The sequence below is a fragment of the Lutra lutra genome, chromosome 5, assembly GCF_902655055.1.
Source record: "Lutra lutra chromosome 5, mLutLut1.2, whole genome shotgun sequence".
Classification (NCBI taxonomy): Eukaryota; Metazoa; Chordata; class Mammalia; order Carnivora; family Mustelidae; genus Lutra; species Lutra lutra.
The window spans coordinates 151,331,017-151,352,436 of record NC_062282.1 but is presented as its reverse complement, the minus strand read 5'-3'; the positions used below and the strand labels follow the sequence as shown (position 1 = coordinate 151,352,436).

Sequence of the window (21,420 nt, the reverse complement as noted above, 5' to 3'; positions counted from 1 at the left end):
CCCCCGCCAAGCACGCCCCCTAACACCCATCATCCCGCCGCAACTGCCTGCTCCTCTCAAACGCGAGGCATCCCGGATCTCCCACTTCGTGAGTCCCAGCCCTGCTCTAGTCTTCGGTCCCCAAGGCCCCGCTCACCCCGCCACGCCCCCCACCCCGTATCCGACATATTTTAGGGTCTCCCGCCCACGTTGGGGCCAGTGCACGCGCGGCTGCCCTGCCTGGAACGCTCCTCTCTTCTGCAGACTGGGCTAAAAAATCTCCTCTTTAGGGACGCTGTCCGGCCAGCAGGCCTTGCCCAGGTCTGGTCACCCAAGGCACCCGGGCGTCCCTTCCCCGCCCCCCAGAGCGCCTGTCACAGCTACGTTGCCTGCACTGGTCGCCGCCCCCACGGCTGCGCGCCACGGTGCGTGAGCATCTACACAGTGCTGGACGCCAGGCACTGAGTGCTGACCCGAAAATGGCCCTGGTGTCAGCTGTGAAAGCCAGGGGACGAGGAAGAGGGCGGCGGGGGGACAGTGAAGAGGCAGCAGGCCTCAGAGGAGGGGACAGGCGAGGAAAGCGTTGAACGCAGGGAAGAGGAGCCCTGGGGTGAACCCCGGCGAAAAGGGCGGCCCCAGGGACGAAGAGCAGGGCCGGAGAGGGCCGTCCTTCCGCAGCACCCCACCCTCCCAGAAGCCCACCGGCCGCCGCGGCTCGGGGCTGGGCTCCACGGCACGCGACGCGCGAACCCCTCCGACCCAGAGAATGCGTCCGTGGTCCAGCCATCGACACTTTAATTGGAGACTGAGATGGGGCGGGCACCCCTCCCCTGTCCTCCCGGAAGCTCCGGCCCTTCTCCGGTTCCGCTGACCAGGCTTCCTCCATCTCAGGCCCTGGGCAGCAGCTTCCCGAGCCGTCCCAGGAGCGCGGCGCGCAGCGCGCGGGGGAGAAAGTGGACGAGCAGGCCGAGCGCCGCGAGCGCCACGAGCAGCCAGAGCGCGCGCGCGCTCGCGTACAACGGGGTCAACCTGCGGGCGGGGCTCAGCGAGGGCGGGGGGCCGGCGGCCCCGCCCCGCCCCCCCTGCCCGGGCCGTCAGACCCCGCCCACAAGGCCCCCGCCCCGCCCCGTCCGATCCCCACTTCCTCGGCCCCTGGCGCCCTCCCATGATCCCCGCCCGGGTCCTCACCTTTGCTGCGCAGAGCGCGCGTAGCCCTGAAAGTAGCGGAGGCGCGCGAAAAGGTAGACCAAGCCGCACAGGGCCGCCGTACCTGGGGGAGGGCGGGCGGGGCAAGGTGAGCCGACCGGCGCGGACCCTGGGGCTGCGGGGTGGGCGCGCCTGTCCCGAGCGCAGACCTTCGTGAAAGAAGATGCCGGCGACCCAGAGCGTGGCCAGGAACAGCGGGAAGTACTCGCTGCAGTTCACCCTGCGGTGGGGGCGGCATGAGGGCGCCGATGGAGGCGTGGGGGGCGCTCGGACCCTGCCGCCTCCCGGGCTCGCTCCCTTCCGGCCCCGCTCCCTCCCGCCAAGTCTCACTGGGCTCGGTAGACGCGTTCGAACTCCGGCGGCCCGGTGGTGAGCGGCGGAGACACACGGAAGGCTCTGCGCGCGGAGATCACCTGCAGGGAGAAATAGGCTGGGGGCGAGAAGGGGCGGGAGTCAGGTCTGGCTGCCCGGAGGCCCGCACCCTCTGTCCGTTCCCACCTTTTCTCCGCCCTCTCCACGCCGACCTTGTCACGACTCCCCTTTAAAGCTCTCCTGGAAAATAAAGGCCAGCCAAGAGGCTCTCTCGCCTCCCCCCCCTTGTTTCTGGGCCCGCCCTGTATTTAAGATGCTCAAGAGGGGGGCAGGGTGAGGGCCTGGGATGCCAAGAGGCCCTGTCCCCCCACCCCCTCCCCACCTCCCCAGACACATCTGTACCGGGGAGGGACCGGAAGCTCAGGTCCGGAGCTCAGGAGCTTGGCTCCTGAGTCCTTTGACTTGCAAAACACAGGCAAATGACTAGCTCCTGCTCTTTAGACACGGACCGTAACTTTGGGGGTCCCTGAAGAGGGCACACAATTGGGGCTGGAGGGCAGAGGTGGCTCATCCTTCCAGGTACAGGAAAGTATACACTCTGCGGTCTACAGTTTCTGGTCCCCACCTACAAGGCCCACTGGGTGGGGAGGATCTCTTGACCCTACATCAGGCCAGTTTCTCAGTTCACGTGTTCTGGACCCCAACCTAAATCTGACAGACATTCCCTCCCCTCTCTTCAGGTGGTTGCTGCTGGGACACTTCTAGTCCCACCCCAGGCCTCCTGGGGCTCTGTCTCCCTCCATTTCAGCATGGGTGGCTGTGGAGGGTGGGCTGGCCCCAAAGGATCTGCATGCACAGGGTCCCCACCACACACACACGGCTCCGGTGCTGGTTGTCACCAGCTGTCTTCCAGCAACTCCTGTGGCCTTGGTGCCCTAGGTGCCATATACCTTCCCAGCTGCCCTGTGGGTGCGGAGGGCATGCGTACTATCAGTGTAGGACCTGGAGGAGGCCCTGTGGCTGCATGAGGAGGGCTAAGAGACAAGCTTGCTCATGAAGCAGAAGATCAATTCAGCCCCCCAGCAGGGACCCTGCCCAGGCTATGCCTTGTCCTAGCCCCTACAGCATGGGGTCACGGTGTCCCAAGTGGGTCCCAAGGATACCTAGCCTGGGAATGTGTCCTCTAGGGCTAGCCTAAAAGGCCAACACACAGGCCCCTTTGGGAGCTCAGGGAGCAGGTTCCAATCCTGTCCAGCTCTATGTGGATCCCAGCATAGAGAGGATGCCTTTGAAGGCAGAGCTGGATTCTCCTGGGAACCCCAGCAAGAGGACAGTGGGAGAGGAAAAGGGAGGGAGAGGACAAGGACAGGATCCGTTGGAGCAGGGCTGCACCAGGCCCACGGCTGCCCCTCTTCGAGACCACAGCCAGAACCATGCAAGCTTCTCAGTCTTCAACTGCAGCCAGAAGAGCTAGGGCCCCAGGACTCTGGGCGCTCCAGACTTTGCCTCTGCCCCTACCATCCCCCCCTCCCCAGGCCCTCCAGCCCCTCCCCAGGGTCTGGAGGGCAGAAGGCAGGCTTCAGGAGTCCAGAGCCCATCCACCTCCCCAAACAGGAGCCATCTCACCTTGCAGCAGGACTCCCAGGAGGGTGACAGTGGCCAGAAGAGCCACCTCGTCCTGCATGGTGCTGGCAGCTCTACAGGCCCAGGCTGGTGTGTGAAGAGAGTCACTGCAGAGTTCTTCTCAGCCCCAGTCCGCTGGCTCTCTCAAGAGGCTGGCAGGAAAGGAAGACTGGCCCTTCTCCCCGCCCCTTCTCAGGGGAGGGGCCTGAGAGAGGGGCGTGACCACAGCCAGTGAAAGGGCAGAAGCCTGAGCAGGCGGAAACCAGGGCTAGACGGAGCCCAGGGAAGGATGGAGCAGCGACCTGGGGGCAGCCTGGCCACTTCCTCCCAATCATTGTTTTGTTTTGTTTTATTTAAGATTTTACTTATTTATTTGAGAGAGGGAGAGCATAAGGAGAGGGACAAGTGGACTCCACACTGAGCGTGGAGCCCTATGTGGGGCTCAATCCCATGATCCTGAGATGACCTGAGCCAAAACCAAGAGGCAGAGGCTTCATGGACTGAGGCCCCACCAGGCGCCCCTTCCCGGTCATTCTTGCCTCTTCTGTGCCTAGCGTTGTGCTGGCAGAGCTCCAGGCATCTGCCCGAGCCTCCTGCAGCCTTGCGTGGGCCTGGTTCCCTTGTCCACCCAGCGTCCTCCAGGCCCTGCACCCACAGCAGTCCCCGTTGGCTTTCCGGACCTCCCCTTGTCCTGAGTCTGGTCCCAGGAAACCAGAGGGTCCTCCCCAACTCCCCCGCCAACCCCTCCCTTCAGCTATCACTTTCCACTGACCATCAAGTCCTTCTCATTCTCAAATCCACCCCGTGCCACCTTCCGAGCCCTGACCTGCCTCAGTCGTCTCTCATCGGGGCACAGGTCACGGGATCCTCGAGGGTTCCCAGCCCCACCCCACCCCCACCCATACATGCTCACATACCTGTTGCCCCCACCGCCCAACCAGGGCTGTGATGGAACATGGAACCCTGATGCAGGACTGTCCCCGCACCCAGACCACACTGGGCACAGCCACGTCCCTGCTCCCCTCAGGAAACCTGCTGTCTGCCAGCTTCACAGCTGCCTGGGCTCTGTGCACACAGACCACCAGAAGACGACACTGCTAGCCTGGTACGGTGGGTCAGACCCCTCAGGATCCTTGAGCCCATCCTCTCCTGGGGCTCTGACCCTAGCTAGAATGGTCACCTGCTGTTTCCACCTGCCCAACGTCCCCCACTTGGGGGATCCCAACCCTTCATCTTCCCAGGTCCTATGGTGTGGACAGAGCTGCCTGCCACCCCTCCCAGGCCTGAGGGATGGACATTTGAGTCAGAACTGACTGTGCTGGCCGAGGCTAATTCAAGAGGGTGAGATGCAGTTCTGGAAACTTCCTTAGAACTTTGGGAAACGGAACTCTGGGGGGGAGGAAGATTTCTGAGGGCCCTTTATGGCCACTGGCCACCCCGAGGAGGAGAGAGCCAACACGAGGCCACACTGGGAGGAAGGAGGTGGCTGATGTCCTGGAGCCCCAGGGCCAACTTGCCCAGAGCAACCCTCTAGCTGGGCAGCCTTGCCATTTCATAAGGCAGCCACTTCTTCCCTTGGGTAGGGCTGGTTGGAGCTGGGTTTGGTCAACAATGGCAGAGCCCAGCCTGATAGGGGCACACGGGCAGGGGCTGACAAGGCCGCACACACAGGCAGGCCCGGCTGCAGGAGGAATGAAGTGGCCGGGTCCTTGGGGCAACCGCCTCTGCATTTAGTCCTGGGCCGTTGTGAAACCCTGGCACCCTCTGCCTGGTTGCTCTGGGGGAGTCTCCACATGTCAGTGTCCTGGGACCCCAGGAGCTCTGTCCTTGCCACCTAGTGTTGTGGTGCATGGAAATGAAGTTCTCAGTCACCAGCCTGAGCAGCTGTGCTGGGCCGCCTCTGCCAGGGAGAGCAGCTGCCGCTGAATCCCGCACAGAGTTTTTATTTTTGTTTTTTTATCAGAAAGCAAGGACAGATGTCTCCAACCATGGAAAGGAGTACAAAGGGGCAAATATCTTTGCTAGGCATAGGCACTCAGGGAGTCAGTCCTGGGATAAGGGAGGAGCAGATGTTCGTGCTAGCAATCTCCAGGTACAGAAAGGGGAGGCTGAGGTTACATTCCTTCCTAGCTCGTAACTCATGCCCTGTGCCTGGGGATCATGGGATCCTGTTCCCACCGAGCCACTGCACTCAACAGCTGAGAACAGGACCGCAGCTGACACTCACCCCTTAGGGCTTACGATATATTTTCTAAGAATAATTCCACAGTTCCCCCTTGCCTTGACAACTATAATGAGAAAGGAGATCATTAAAAGCAGTATGCCCATGTCAAACCGAGAGTAGAAATTGAACCCAGGGAACCAATTTTTTTTTTCTGGACTGAGCACACAGAAACGTCCCTGACATTCTTCATGATAGCCTGTTGACTTCCCTGTAGTTGTGCTTATACCTAAGTTTCAAATTTTCAATGGAGAGATTCAAAGAGGAGGAAAAGGCTTGATGAAGATGAGTCTTCAATTGCCCCCAAGTCTGGTTATAGGGAATTGAAGTAACTCAGCGGGAGAAAAGAGTCGGGAGTTCGCTGGGATCTGGTCCAGAGTGCTTGGGATCTAGCGCCTCCTAGCCAGACAACAGCGGCCTTGAGAGCCTGCCGTGTAGCTAAAATGTGTGGCTCGACCTTGACCCGTTCTTCTAAATTAGATGTAGTGTTTTGCATATATGAATGCATTTGTCGCGCAGTTTGGAGATAGAAAAGATGCGGCAGCAATGGCCGAAACAGCAGCGATGGTTAAAACGGCTGCTAATGGGATACCTACGAACATATTTGTTCTTTTTCTCTCTCTTGTAAAGCATAGACCAGTTATTATAGACGAGATCCCCCCTTGCCATGGCCCGGACAATCGGACTGAGAGCCAGGCGTGGGCTTAAAGGACAGAAAATGCTCCAATAAAGCCTTCTTGTTTGGGGGCTTTCTATAACCTTTTTTTTTTTTTTTTTTTTTTTTAAATGGAAAAGGAGGCACTCTCTCCAACAGCTTTATTTTCTGCCCTCAGAGAGGGCGGAGGATGAGGCAATTTATTAGGGGATAATGTTGGAGCCTCTGGTGGGGTGCTAGGGGCTGTTGTTGCAACTGGGGACGGTGAGGGCCAGATTTGAAAGGGGGAGGAATAAAGCCCTGCCAACTAGTTTTAGCTGTTTTTCTTCTGCAAAGAGCAGATAGCAATTGGGTAAAGATTCCATGGATCCGAATGAGAAATTTTAAGAGGACCCAAAGCATCTTTTAGCCTTTTGCCCACGTGTTCTCAGTCTTCAACCGAAAGAACCTTCAGGCAGGTGCCCTAGGCAATGTTGATATATTACAGACAACAGCTGTGTCGAATCTTCATTCCTTCGCATCCTATAGAATGTAGCGGTATATGTAGCTGTTTTTTAGGAGAACCTGTTCCTTCCTTAAATATGTTCCCATGACTGACAGGTTTATAACAGACAGAAAAGTAGATCACGATGAAATAGAAAGTAAATTCTGCACAAAATAGAGAAAAAATGAGGTCAATGTTTACTCCGTCACAGACATCGAGTGCCTGTAGTTCCTACCTGGATGAGCGGACGTCCTTTCCCTTTCTAGGGCTTGAGGAGTGATGTGCAGACGAGGACTCTTACCAGATCCTGAAGATATCCAAGCGCCAAATGTCATTGCGCACTGAAATAAAATTCTCAGTCACCAACCTGAGCAGCCATGCAGGGCTGCCTCTGCTAGGGGGAGCAACCGCCACTGAATCCCACACAGAGCTTTTATTTTGTTTTTTTTTTTTTTTTAAATCAAAAAAGCAAGGACAGACGCCTCCAAGAGTGGGAAAGGAGTACAAAGGGGCAAAGATCTGGAAGTGGGCTTGCATTCTTCCCTAGGCACGGGCAGGCAGGGAGTCAGTCCTGGGATAAGGGAGGAGCGGATGTTCGTGCTAGCAATCTCTGGGTGCAGAAAGGGAGGACTGAGGTTACATTCCTTCCTAGCTTCTAACTCATGCCCTGTCCCCTGGGGATTGGGGGATCCTGCTCCCAGGGGCCACTGTGTTCAACAGCCTGAGAACAGGACTGCTGCTGACCCTCCCACACTCATCCCTTAGGGCTTACGATATATTTTCTAAGAATAACTACGCAACCCAGCTGGCCTCTTTCCTTGCTGCCCCACGAGCACGGGTTCTAGCCTGAGAGCTTCGTAGTCTGCTGGGCTCCCGGAGAGCCCCTTTCACCCCTCTCCTGGCCTGGCCAGTGTCCTAGGAATGCCCTTTGCCATCAGGGGGCGCTGCAGGCTCCCTGGCAACAGGGGTGGGGGCTCCATGCCAGTGCCCTGCTTTAGACCAGCTCTGCCAATTGCAGGAGTGGGCGCTCAGGGGTGGAGACGTGTCCTCCAGCTCACTCACTCTCTCTCTGCCACTCAGCCCCCTTCCTCCCTGAAAGCGGTCCTGACCACAGCCCCCTGCTCCGGCCTCCTCTCCCACCCCCTCGGGGACGACTGTGAGGACCATGCGTGTCTGTGGGCAGGCATGGTGTGTGTCCCCTGGGGCCTCTGTGCCTGTCGCGTGTGGGAGCTCACGTGTGTGTCTGTGGGTCTCCACACATTTCAGGGGATCCCTTCTGCCAAAGCCTCATTTCCTCTGAGGCCCAGACATCCTCCCCTCCAAGCCGATCCCCTGCCCTGGCAACAGGAAGCTGAGGCCTAGCCCAAGCAGCTTCTGAGGAAGTCCTTGGGCAGAGGTCCAGGCCATAACTGGGGTCTCCACCCCTGGAGCTCTCCCCAGGCCTTCTCATCTGCACCTCCCTCCCTGCCCTCGCCCAGCCTCTCAGGGCCCTGCCTGGGCTGGAACTGCTCTGGCTGACTGAGGTGTCGCCGGAGGCCCCTCTGGGCATGGCCACCCTCCTGGGCAGCCCTAAGGTGCTCATATCATGAAGGAAGTGGAAAAGCCCCTCCCTGAGCCCCTGCAGGACACGTCTCTGTGACCCTGGACCATTCCCTCTGTGCTACTTCTCCTACAGGGGCCCTGAGGAACATTCTGGAAGCTGAGCTCATCAAGGACCTCTGAGGAAACGAAGAGCCAACAGAGCCATTTTGTTGAGAAGAAACCACAACTTCAGAACAACAGACCGTGATAAGCGTGAAGAACTCAGACGCTAAGCTAAATTTAAAAAGTAATACTAGGGACGCCTGGGTGGCTCAGTTGGTTGGACGACTGCCTTCGGCTCAGGTCATGATCCTGGAGTTCCGGGATCGAGTCCCGCATCAGGCTCCCAGCTCCAAGGGGAGTCTGCTTCTCCCTCTGACCTTCTCCTTGCTCATGCTCTCTCTCACTGTCTCTCTCTCAAATAAATAAATAAAATCTTTAAAAAAAAAAAAAGTAATACTAAAAGGGGAGCGGGGTTGAGGGGAGCAAGAGGAGGGCTGCTGGGACTGGCTGACTTAGTTGACTGGAGCTCATGACTAAATCCTGGGGTTGTGAATTCAAGACCCACACTGGGTATGGAGATAACTTAAATAAATAAACCTTTAAAAAAAGATGTTAAGGGGCGCCTGGGTGGCTCAGTGGGTTAAAGCCTCTGCCTTCAGCTCAGGTCATGATCCCAGGGTCCTGGGATCGAGCCCCGCATCGGGCTCTCTGCTCGGCAGGGAGCCTGCTTCCCTTCCTCTCTCTCTGTCTGCCTCTCTGCCTACTTGTGATCTCTGTCAAATAAATAAATAAAATCTTTAAAAAAAAAAGATGTTAAAATTATTTTACTTACCAAAAACATTGCAAAAATAGTACACAGTTCCCAGATACCCTTTGCCCAGCTTCCCTTAATGTTAAAATCTGATAAGCCATAATTCCATTATGTAAACTGAGAAATTAATATGGATACAAATCTATCACTGGTCATTCTAGAGACCTTATTTAACATACACCAACTGTCCCACCAAAATGGGACAAAGGCCTCAAAACCATTATACTAAGTTATACCAAACACAGAAGGCCATATATTATATGATCTTTACATGAAATGTCCAGAAAAAGCAAACCAAAAGATGCAGAGAGTAGAACACTGGGAGTCCAGGGCTCGGGGTGGGATGAAGACATTCTAAAACCAGATTATGTTTGCACAGCTCAGTATACTTACTAAAAGTCACTGAATGGGGGGCGCCTGGGTGGCTCAGTGGGTTAAGCCTCTGCCTTTGGCTCAGGTCATGATCTCAGGGTCCTGGGATCAAGCCCCACATCGGGCTCTCTGCTCCGCGGGGAACCTGCTTCCTCCCCTCTCTCTGCCTGCCTCACTGCCTGCTTGTGATCTCTGTCAAATAAATAAATAAAATATTAAAAAAGTAAAGTCACTGAATGGTACCTTTAAAATGGGCAAATTTTGGGACGCCTGGGTGGCTCAGTTGGTTAAGCGGCTGCCTTCGGCTCAGGTCATGATCCTGGCGTCCTGGGATCGAGTCCCGCATCGGGCTCCTTGCTCAGCAGGGAGCCTGCTTCTCCCTCTGCCTCTACCTACCACTCTGTCTGCCTGTGCTCATGCTCGCTCCCTCTCTCTCTCTCTCTCTTTCTAATAAATAAATAAAATCTTAAAAAAAATAAAATAAAATGGGCAAATTTTGTGGTATATCAGTTAGTTGATGCCTGAACAACGAATGTACCACAGTCAAACATCTGAGTATAATTCCCTCAAAACTTAACTTTAACAGCCTATGGTAGGCCAGAAGCCCTACCCATAATGTAATCAATTCACATGTATTTTGTATTTTGTGTTTTACATGTCTTATATACTACAGCCTTACAATAAAGTTAGCTAGAGAAAATTATTAAGAAAATCACAAGGGGGCGCCTGGCTGGTTTACTCCATAGAGCGTGTGACTTGGGATTTCAGGGATGTGAGTTCAAGCCTCACGTTGGGTGTACAGATTACTTAAAAATAAAATATTTTTTTTTCTTGAAGATTTTATTTATTTGACAGAGAGAAACAATGGAAGAGTGAACACAAGCAGGGGGAGTGGGAAAGGGAGAAGCAGGCTTCCCTCTGAGCAGGGAGCCCAATGAGGGGCTCGATCCCAGGACCCTGGGATCATGACCTGAGCCGAAGGCAGATGCTTAACGACTGAGCCCCCGAGGCACCCCTAAAAATAAAATCTTAAAAAAAAAAAAGAAATCATAAAAAAGAGAAAATACATTTAACAGAACTATACTGTATTTATCAAAAAAAATCTGCGTCTAAGTGGACCTGTGCGGTTCAAACCCATGTTTTTCAAGTGCCAGCTATATACCTCCATGCAGTTGTTTTTATGAATACAAAGAATGTGTGTATGTGCTTGACTGAGCTTCCTCAAATGATAGCATGTTATGTAACAACGGCATAATGATTACAACCAGGTAATTTTGTAATATTGATCCAGGACTCTTAATCAATAGATCTTATCCAGATTTCAAAAGTTGTCCCATAATGTCCTTTTACTGGTCCAGGATCTGATGGAGGATCATGTGTCCTTAGCTTACTCCAGGCTGGGACAACTGGATGGTCCCTCAGCCTGTCTCTGTCTTTTTATGATCTCGGCACTGTTGAGGACTGCCAGTCCATGTTTGGTTTGTCTGATGTTGTCACGTGTTAGACTGAGTTCAGACTCAGTTTTGACAAGAATGCCACAGATGTGCCATGTGCCCTTCACGTCAGAAGGGACATGAATTCCATAGGTCACCACTATAAGCTTTAGGAGGAAGGAAGGAAGGAAGGAAGGAAGGTAGGAAGGAAGGAAGGAATGTGGGAAGGAAGGAAGGGACCGCTGATGCTGGCACTTCCTGCTCTAGACTTTCAGCCCAGCCTGCCCTCAGCCCACACTCCACCAGCAGAGTCCCTCACTGATTCATGGCTCTGAACTGGGTCTTCCTCAGCCTGATGCCCTTTGGGCACTGGGGCCCCTTAGGCACCTGCCAGGACTCCTGAGACCCTTCCCTGGCTTCCCTTGTCCCTCTCCATTTTCCTAGTTCGGTTTTCTATCTCTGCACCCTTCCAGGAGGGCCTGAGAGGAGACACCTGTGCTCTGCCTGGCTCCTAGGCTCGGTGTGGAGTGGGCGCTCAAAGAAACGGAGCCACGAATGAGGAAACAGAGGGCTGCCCAGGTGGCCTGGCTGTGCTTCCATTCCCCCCCACACATGCCCCCCAGAAACCACTGAACTGATAGTGAGCCCATGGTGACCTGAGTACACAGGGCAGTTCCCTTTAGGGGAGGGTTGGGGGGGGGCACTGGCCATAGTATCGCAAGGTTTTCACAAGGACACTTGGCCTCTGCTTCAGTCAGTGGGGTTCTGGGTCTGAGAACTGATTTAGGTTTGGAAACGGGCAAGGGATCATGTGTTCCCACTGGCTTGGCTAACTTGGCTTTTCTGCTTGTCTGTTCTGGATCTCCTTTGGTTATGATATCTGTTAAGCAGTGTATCCCCCATCAGCTGCCTGTTACTGTTGTCACTAGGTACCCCACTTTCTGTGAGCGATTGCTCTAGACCCTTTTTTTTTTTTTTAAGATTTTATTTGAGAGAGAGAGGGAAAGGCAGAGGGAGAGGGAGAAGCAGATTCCCCGCCGAGTAGGGAACCCAATGCTGGACTCAATCCCAGGACCCTGAGATCATGACCTGAGCTGAAGGCAGATACTTAACCAAATGACCTACCCGGGTGCCCTAGACCCTGCCATTTTGGTCCTGCAAACCATCATGGGAGTCATTGTCACATGGCCTTTGCCAGGTATGTGTTGTGCTCTAGGTTTTCTGCCTCTATCATTTCCATTTGTTCCCCAGGCACCCTGTTCTATCATGGCATCTCTTATCACCCATCCCAGACCACAGCAGCCAAGGAGAGTCAGGTAACAAACTCAAGCGTGTTCTGGGCCTTCCAAAAGGAGTCTTAGCCAAGTTCCATTTCACAGGGAATGAGCCGGGCTTGAGGGCCCTGGGTCATTTCCCTGGTTCCTAGCTGTATCATTAGTCGGTTGTACTGGGCGGTTGGCATTGTGCAAAAACAAAGTTTGCACAACGTGGCTGTCACTGCTGTCCTCGTGGGGCTGGCCCTTGGCTGATGTCTGCTAACTTAAGATGTTGGGAGAGTTCCCACCATTAACTGAGATTAATGGCTCAACCGTGCCTAACCTATTTGGGTTTACGGGGAGCATTACTCTCCTTTGGGGAGTCTGGCACTGTGGCTCATGCTAGACGGATGAGACCTACATGACCAGCCCCCTAGTAAAATCCTTGGGGTGCTGAGTCTCTGATGAGCTTTCCCAGTTGGCCATAATTCACACGTGTCATCACATCTTATTGCTGGAGGAATGAAGCATGTCCTGCATGACTCCAGAAGCTAGTATCTGCTTCCCTAGTCTTCACCCCATGTGCCTTCTCCCCTTTGCTGATTTTGCCCTGCACCCATTGGCCGGAATCCAGCATGGCCTTCTACTGAGTGCAAGAAGTTGTACTATGAGCAACATTACTGCTGAGTCCTGGGGGTTCTCCCAGCACATCATGGGACCCAGGCTGGCCTTGGGGAGCCTCTGACACAGGCAGATTCATACACTGGTTCCTTGACCTATAGAGTAGGAGTTACTGGAGTAGGAAAAGCCAAGAACGAGATTGCCTCTGGGAGGAAATTGCCATGCTGAAAGCCTTTAACAGTTGGAGGGCGGTGGCTCTCATCACATCCCCAGGTTATTTACCAGGCTGGCCTCTGCAGAAAGCTGAGGAGCCTGCCCTCCCAGCAGCAGCGGTGACAGATGTGACATACTTATCAGAACGTATCAGCAGGCTGGAGTAGTGGCTGTGCAGCCGCTGGCTGCGCTCATTTCCATTCCTGTGGGGAAGGAGGATCGGAAGCAGTTTGCATTTGCAAGGGATGGACAATGTGTTCTCTCACCCCAGGACTATTGGAACTGTCCCACTCTCTCCGCCATAACACAGTTCGGAGGGACCTCGATGCTCTGGGCATTCCCCCCAAACCACGTGCATCCAGTATACGGCTGATGTCATGTGATTGATCAGAGGAGCAGGAAATGCCGAGGACATGGGTGGCCTTGGTAAGACACACACACTGGGTGCGGGGGTGTCAGGGACTCGTCCCCTCAGTGACCTGTCGGGCATTCCGTAAGTATAGGCTATTATTCCCACCAATGGGAGAAGGAACAGAGACGTGGTGGGTCTCTCTGGGTTTGGGATGCAGTATATTCCACACTGGGGGACCCCACAGGGACACATTTACTGGATGTCACAGAAGGCTGCCAGCTGTGAGCAGGACCTAAGGTAAGGATGAGGCACTACAGCAAGGACTAAGGAGCAAGCACCCTCCTGTTTGGTCACCGGACCCAGTATATCCCCTGGGGCTAGAAGTATCTGTGATAGAGAAAAAGATGCCCTATATCTCTAGCAAGCCCCAGTTGGAGCCTGGCGCCCACCCTCAGGGCCTGGAGTGAGGCCCCAGGAAATGTACATCATTCTGAAAATGAAGCAAAACTTGACCCCATATGGGGCCACAGGAAACTGGGGCACCAAGTGAGAATGTGGCCAGAGCAGCCTGTCATCTCAGCTGGTTCTATGGGACCGAACAAGTCAAAACACAGGACCAACAGACAAGGGAAGAGAGGCTTGCTATTGGCTGAATGGGGTCCTGGGCACATGGGAGTGCCCAGGTCATCTACCGCGGCAACCCTAGCACCTCTTTCAGCTGCTGGCCAGAACTGGCCCAGGGAGGGACTCCCTTTGACCAGAGGCTGGTGTCTTCAGAGTCCTTACAGTGGCTTGCAGTGCATGCAAGCTCTGAACTTTACTGTAAGAAGTTTATCCATGAGGACCCCTGGGTGGCTCAGTCGGTTAAGCATCTGCCTTCAGCTCAGGTCATGATCCCAGGGTCCTGGGATTGAGCCCCACATCGGGTTCCCTGCTCAGCAGGGAGTCTGCTTGTCCCTCTTCTTCCTGATCATGCTTGCTCTCTCTCTCAAAGAAAAAAATCTTTTTTAAAAAATAAAACAAAGGGATGCCTGGGTGGCTCAGTTGGTTAAGCAGCTGCCTTTGGCTCAGGTCATGATCCCAGCGTCCTGGGATCGAGTCCCGCATCGGGCTCCTTGCTCAGCAGGGAGCCTGCTTCTCCCTCTGCCTCTGCCTGCCATTCTGTCTGCCTGTGCTCGCTCGCTCTCCCTCTCTCTCTGACAAGTACATAAAATCTTTAAAATAAAATAAAATAAAATAAAATAAAAAATAAAACAAAAACTAAAAAAGACACTATCATTATCGAATCAACAGACTTCCATGAGATATGCCTGTCTCGGATTCACAGGATTCGAATCACAGGATTCGGCGCTGTGTTTCACTGTCAAGGGTGTTCAGTTCCTTTTAGTCTGGAAGCGTTCATCAGTTCACATACGTTTATCTTTCGTGAGACCAGTTATTTTGCAGAAATCCACTGATCTGGGTTTATCTGATGTTTCCGCTGACGACAATTGATCATGCGCTTTGAGCAAGAGAGTCAGGGGAAAGGCGCTGTGTTCCTCTTGAGGAACTGTCAGGAAGATACGTGATGTCAGTCTGTCCTGTTTCTGAAGATAGGTTTCGTGTTTTGGGGTTTTTTTTTTTTTCTTCTTCCTCCGAAGACTTTAAGTAATTTCTACATCCCAGAGATCAAGAGTTGCATGCTCCACCAAGTAAGGCTTGTTCCTGGAAAGGTTTGAACTGTGCTGTTAACATGAGGTCTGCTGGCTTTTCTGCTGTGAAGCGAGATCTGCAAGAACTCTCCGCACGCCGACTCTGTCCACATCCCTCGCACTAATGGACTTTGCCCCAATGCTCCTGTGGCTTCTGGCAGCCCGAGACCTAAGCCTCAGCCACTGGGATGACCCAGCCCCCTTGAGTGCCAGTCTGGCAGAGTTAAAGGTTGATGAAAGAATGGACTGTTCCAGCCGGCCCCAGAAGATGGGCTCCTGACCTCCCATTCTTAGAGCCTTTGTAGAAAAACCTTACAACTGTTTAAGTCCCTTCTCTGAAATGTCCCTCTGAAAAGGCGTCCTCAGGAAGGCTGGGGCCTCTGTCTCCCTGTCTCAGAGGGAGGGAGAAGCCTGACTTCATGAAGCACCTCATGACTTTGACAATGACAATGACCAACCGTCTTAGCTGCTTCTGGCCGTTTCTCAGTCCCTGACTCTGTGGGAGTCCCCAGTCTGTTTTTACCTCCCGCACCTTGACCCTGGCTTTGTTGATCTTTGACAAAACATAACTCTTTTCCCCATTGAAACTTCTCTTTGTCGGGTCACCCCTTGAGGCCCTGAGGAAAAAAAATCCTGTTACTCCTCAAACTTTCCCCGACTGATTTTAACCACCATTAGGGATCCTTGCCCGAGTCACTTACTAGCCCAATGGTCTTTTTCTAATTCCGTTCTTTCTACATTGGTGAAAAAGAACGTTCCCTTCTTGTTCACCTGAGTACGTATTTGAATCATTATAAATTCATAAATTCTTAAATTAAAAAATTCATATTTTACTCAAGGGTTATACTTCTTTGTTGTTATTTATTGGGATGTCCATGTTGTCCATGGTTGGCCAGGGTGTCATTTTCTGCATTTACACCCTCCTGATGGAGAGAACTGGGAAACAGGTGTGCATATATATATATGCATACATATGTTGAGCGGCTCCTGGGTGGCTCAGTCAGTTAAGCATTTGCCTTCAGCTCAGGTCATGATCCCAGAGTCTCAGGAATGAGCTCCGCGAGGAGTCAGCTTCTCCTTCTGACCCTCCCCCCACCTCATGCTCTCTCTTTCTCAAATAAATAAATAAAATCTTTAAAAAAATGTTGTTTAAAAAAAGAAAACAAAATTCAAACAAGGAAATGTGAAGATCTCACTGGCTTTAATATTAAATGATTCATGAATTGGGCAGCATCCGCATCTAGCAAGTAGAGGGGAGCCCTAAAGCGCCCTAGAAAAGGAAAGGTTTTTAAAGGCAGGACTTACTAACCTACTAACCTATAACTAACTTCCTGATCACCTGCTTCTCCTGTGCAACACCCCCCATACCCTTTTTCCATCCTTCCCCCTTTAAAACCTTCCAGCTTCCCTTGGGTGGGGTTGGGTGTGGGGAATGGTCTCTGACACATTAGTCCACCGTCTTCACAGGTTGCCAGCTTCCTGAATAAAGCCTTTCCTCTCCCACATTGATTTTCAGGCAGCGAGCAGCGAAATCTGAGTTCTAGCCAGGTTCTCTGTCCAGTAACAATATGATATACATACTGATTTAAATATCATGGCCAATGAGCCTTGTTGGTGACATTCACTGAAATTCTCTACCTGTGTATTTACTTATTTTCTTTTAAAGATTTTATTTATTTATTTATGAAATGGAGGGGGATAGGGAGAGAATGAACAGGGGGGAGGGGCAAAAGGAGAGGGAGAAGCAGACTGTCCACTAAGCAAGGAACCCGGATGGGGGACTCTATCCCTGGACTCTGGGATCATGACCTGAGCTGAAGGCAGTAGCTCAACCAACTGAGCCACCCAGGCGTCCTGTACTTACTTTTTAAGTGCTGTGTGCACCTATAAAGTGGGACCTGAACTCAGGACCCCAAGATCAAGAGTTGCATGCTCTGCCCACGGAGCCAGCCAGGCGCCCCCTCTTCCTGACAATTTTAGAAGAGCTTAAAATCAGAAAGAAAGACACGGAAATTGCTTATTTCCAGATGCCCCATGCAGTGAGATAGGCCCCGCGGTGAGAAAGGACACCTTTTCATCCCCACAGGCTCTGCGGAGAGACTGAAGGAGGGCGGGACCCCCAGTTTGGGGGACAGGAAAAAAGCCTTTGAAATGCTGATGAGCTCCGGTTTGCACTGAGCAGGTTGCTCAGAAACCGAGCGCATGGGGACTGCGTCCCGGATTTGGGGACTGGGTCCCAGAATGTGCATGCTTGTAACAGAGGTGAGGGAGGCGAGAGGGGCAGGGGCCCGCTGAGCTGGGACAGGGCGCGGCCGATCCCCAGCCCGTCGCCCCGCCGAGGGGGCCCTGCAGCTGCTCTGGCCTTCAGGGCGGTCCAGGGCTGGCTGGGGCGGCGTTGAACGCGGGCGGCCTTGCGGAGGGGAGTAGCGCACGAGAAGGGCAGCCGCTTGCGCAGCCCTGGGCCCAGCCCATTCCCAGGGAGAATCCCGCGGCCCCCCGGGGGCAATACTGGGGGACGTCACAGCGTCACCTAGAATCCGCACGTTGCGCCACTCGGGTCCTCTTCATCCAGTAAGTTTAAATCCGATTACATGTCAGCGGACCTGGAGGGGCCACCCAAACCCATTCCCCGGGAGGGGGCCGAGCCCCTGATCACTCAGCACTAGCAATGCTTGGTGGCGGCCCTGTCCCCTTGCCACCAAAACTGTACCAAGAGGCGCACCAGCGGGGCAGCGAGGTGGCATGCATTGTCTCTCCCCAGTATGGAACTTCACCCTCCTCCCTTGATGGTCAGGGTCCTCTCCTCCTGCCAGATTTCTGGGCACAAGGAGCTCCAAGGCCCAGGAAGCAGGTAGCTTCAAGCCTAACAGTCCTGCTGTGTCTTCTGGTGGCTATGTTGTCCTTCAGGAGCCAGGGTCTCTGGTCGCACACAGTCTTAAGTGGAAGGACCTCCCAGGGGGCTCTCCGGAGTGAGAGCAAGCAACATCTCCTTGACCTCCGCTCCCGGTTCCCCCTCCATGTCTCCTATCTAGTGGAGGCCCATGTCCCCCAGTCACTGATCTGGGGTACATACCCCTTCCTAGAGGATGGCGCCCTCTCCTTGCAAGGCCCTCTCACTGAGCTGACCCCTGACCTGTACTGTGCTCCTGGACAGCAGCTCCCGGGTGTCTGGAGGTGACGGCACAGTGGATCCTATGCCGTGTTCCCCGTGACGGCACTGCTGTGCAGAGATGCTCCCTCCAAGGTGTTATAGGACACAGACTCTGTAGTGTCTGTCTGTAGTGTCTGTGGTGTCAAACACTGTAGTGTCTGTCTCTAGTGTCAAACACTCTTGACCGTCAGTGGCAGGACAGCCAGAGCCACACCCAGACGCAGCGTCTGTTTCCAGACATGTGAATGAATGGCTGCTGCCAATGACCGCAGTGACAAAGACCGAGGAAGCCCCACAGATCATGGGAGACGAAGGAGGCTGGAGAGCTCCAATGCAGTGTGATCCTGGATGGGATCCCAGACTCGAAAAACAGGCATTACAGGACAACTCTCGACAGCTGAATAAGATCTGTGGATTAGTTGACAGTCTTCGTTTCAGTATTAAGTTCCTATTTTTAATTTTTGTTTTATTTTAAATCTTTTTTTTTTAAAGATTTTATTTATTTATTTGACAGAGAGAGATCACAAGTAGGCAGAGAGGCAGGCAGAGAGAGAGGAGGAAACAGGCTCCCCGCTGAGCAGAGAGCCCGATGTGGGGCTCGATCCCAGGACCCTGGAATCATGACCTGAGCTGAAGGCAGAGGCTTTAACCCACTGAGCCACCCAGGCGCCCCAATTTTTGTTTTATTTTATATTTGGGCGGGGGGGGGGGGCGGTTTCTGAACTCATGTCCCTGAGATCAAGACCTGAGCTGAGATCGAGAGACACTTAATCAACTGAGCCATCCAGGTGCCCCTAATTTCCTGTATTTAATAATTATACTGTTGGGGCCTCTGGGTGGCTCAGTCAGTTAAGCGTCTGCCTTCAGCTCAGGTCATGATCCCAGGGTCCTGGGATCGAGTTCCCTATCAGGCTCCTTGCTCAGTGGAGAGCCAGCCTGCTTCTCCCTCTTCCTCTCCCTCTATGCGTTCTCTCTCTCTCGTGAATAAATAAAATCTTTTAAAAAACTATTATACTGTTGCTATAAAGGATGGGGAAGCTGGGGGAACCATATCTAAGCATTCAGAATGGCAACTTTGCTGAGGTATAGAATTTATATACCATAAAATTCACCCATCTTAAATGTCCAACTCAACGACTTTTAGTAAATTTGCCCAGCTGTGCGAAGGATCACCATGATTTGGTGTTACAGCAAATTCATCATCCCAGCAAGCCCAGCCCCAGGCTACCTGAATCTTTTCTGTCGTTACTGGTTTGCCTTTTCTGGACATTTCACATAAAGGGATTCATTCATTCCTGTGACACATGGTTTTTGTGTCCATTGAGACTCAGCACACTTTTGTGACCTTTGTCCTCTTTTCAGAGTTTTTTGTAGGTTTTTTGTTTGTTTGTTTGTTTGGTACATCTGAGGTTCTAGCTAAACCAAGAGGCAGAAAACAAAAAAAAAAAAAAAAAAGGAAAAAAAAAGATGACTCACCATCCTTTCCTGGCGTGGGAGGGACAGACGTAGTACCAAGTGGCTAGCTGGTCTCCAGACGTGGGCTGACTCAGAGGCTGGGCATTGGTGTCTGTCGCTAGCAGGGTGGACACTAAGCAGTGATGATGCTCGAGCACCTGGGTGAGTCAGAGGCATGCTGCTGGGATCCTGCAGAGACGCCCCCCGACCCCTAGCTAGTCCGTTCATAAGCCCCCTTTTCCAGCACAGGGAAGGGCGGAGTGGGATGGCAGAGGCTGGCTGATGTTCCCTGTAGCTGCAGGGTCTCTCCTTTGCTCAAGGGGTGGTGTCCCTCAGGGTGCCCTTTTTCTGGTCTATGGATGTCCTCAGGCTCCCTTTGTGGAACATACTTGGCTGGTGGGCCTATCTGGCCGTCACTCTAGTGTGCAGGATTTAAGCAAAATCTCTTTTACTGCACAAGCAAATATCAAAAAGAAGAAATGGCATGGGGGTGGCAGATATAACTAATAGATGGGGTTTAAAAAAATTTTTTTTCACTACTCAGGGTCTAGCCACCCACCCCCCGCCCCGATTCTCTATCACCAAGAATAACATGACACAGTAATGGGCTAGCTGAAGCTCTTGACCTTGAAGATGACAGTAAGTGGTTGGGCTCTGCCCCCCACAGTGCAGAGAAGCAGCTAGGTATTTAAGAAAATACGGAACCTGGGGCGCCTGGGTGGCTCAGTGGGTTAAAGCCTCTGCCTTCGGCTCAGGTCATGGTCCTGGTGTCCTGGGATCGAGCCCCGCATCGGGCTCTGTGCTCTGCAGGGAGCCTGCTTCCACCTCTCTCTCTCTGCCTGCCTCTCTGCCTACTTGTGATCTCTGTCTGTCAAATAAATAAATAAAATCTTAAAAAAAAAAAAAAAAGAAAATACGGAACCCATCTGAAACCTTGACATTCAAAACAAGACAGTGGGCGATGGTGTGTCAGGAGGGAGAGATCCAAAGATAGTTTAGCAAGCACTCACCTTGGCTGTGTCAAGGGAAGCTACTACCTCCGTGACTTGAATATAGAATGCCAGCTTTTCCTTTGGCAGTCTTGAAAAGTTCTGCTTTCCAGGGACAGAAACAAATGGAGCCTCCTGCACAGGCCTTGTCGAGCTACTAGTCCCTGGGCTGTTACCTTGTGGCTTCTGCTCCTTCCATGCCTGCAGGCTGGCCGGGACCTGTGGCCTGGAGCAGGGAAGACACTGGACCGCCCTCTCCCCACCCCCGGGTCCAACAGCTCTGGCTCTAGCTGTTGTCATTATGGTTTTGCAGCACACAGCGTGTCCTTCCCTTCCCCTCACGCAGGCCAACTCCCTCAGAGATAGCATTCCAGGACACAGATATGAAGGCGGATGGGTGAGTTCTTTGTCCTGCGGTTTCTAATGTGGGAAACAAAGGTGGAAGAAAAATTATTAAATATCCTTATTAGCTATAGCCCATTGACAAGTCCTTGAAACAGGCAAAGTGACATTCTTCTAGGGACTCAAGGGCCTCTGTGCTAATACTTTGCTAAGGGCAAAAGGCAATCTTACCTCAATGCCCAGGACCCTGTGAGTCTACTTTAACATACAAAAAATCCTTTGGAAACTTCCTTTATCTCTAAACACCCCAAAATATGTGTTGGCAATCATCCCCCAAACATACAGCCCACCGATAAACATTTGAAGGGTCTCGTGACTCAGGTTTTATGAGACAGTAATAAATGACTTTGTCCCAACAACAGCTAGCCCTCTCAAGGTCCTGGATACCTTGCTTCTGAAATTCCTTAGTCACTTAACACTCCCCCCTCACCCCCTCCCAACCTGAAAGTGTATAATGGGCTGCTCCTCACAACCCCAGTGCAGCTTTCTCCCCATGGGTACTGTCCCTGTGCTTTAATAAAATCACCTTTTTGCACCAGAGAGGTCTCAAGAGTTCTTTCTTGACTGACAGCTTGGAACCCTAACGCCTTTCCTATGTCAGTTTCTGCTC

The 21,420-nt window shown here is 52.9% G+C and overlaps 1 protein-coding gene across 4 annotated transcripts; it reads right to left on the bottom strand.

Moving 5' to 3' along the window:
* Positions 1-757: 757 nt before the first annotated feature.
* LTC4S (leukotriene C4 synthase) lies at positions 758-21,269 on the bottom strand. 4 transcript variants are annotated; one of them, XM_047730224.1, is made up of 7 exons: positions 20,430-21,269; positions 19,441-19,608; positions 6,716-6,821; positions 1,516-1,615; positions 1,335-1,405; positions 1,168-1,249; positions 758-1,008 (listed from the first exon to the last, which is right to left on the bottom strand). In XM_047730224.1, exons 1-7 carry the CDS (start codon positions 20,775-20,777, stop codon positions 867-869), a joined length of 1,017 nt encoding a protein of 338 aa, XP_047586180.1. In that variant the 5' UTR covers positions 20,778-21,269; the 3' UTR covers positions 758-866. The 4 variants fall into 4 exon arrangements, with proteins under 4 accessions (XP_047586180.1, XP_047586182.1, XP_047586181.1 ...); XM_047730226.1 differs by having other exon boundaries at positions 19,441-19,577; XM_047730225.1 differs by lacking the exon at positions 19,441-19,608.
* Between the last annotated feature and the right edge of the window lie 151 nt (positions 21,270-21,420).

Coding starts and splice junctions, on each gene's coding strand:
- LTC4S (XM_047730224.1), bottom strand. CDS start 20,777: ATGCTATCTCTGAGGGAGTTGGCCTGCGTGAGGGGAAGGGAAGGACAC. Junction 19,609..20,429: donor CTTCCCTTGACACAGCCAAG/GTGAGTGCTTGC, acceptor GCGTCTCTGCAG/GATCCCAGCAGCATGCCTCT. Junction 6,822..19,440: donor TCCCACGCCAGGAAAGGATG/GTGAGTCATCTT, acceptor ATTTTATTTCAG/TGCGCAATGACATTTGGCGC.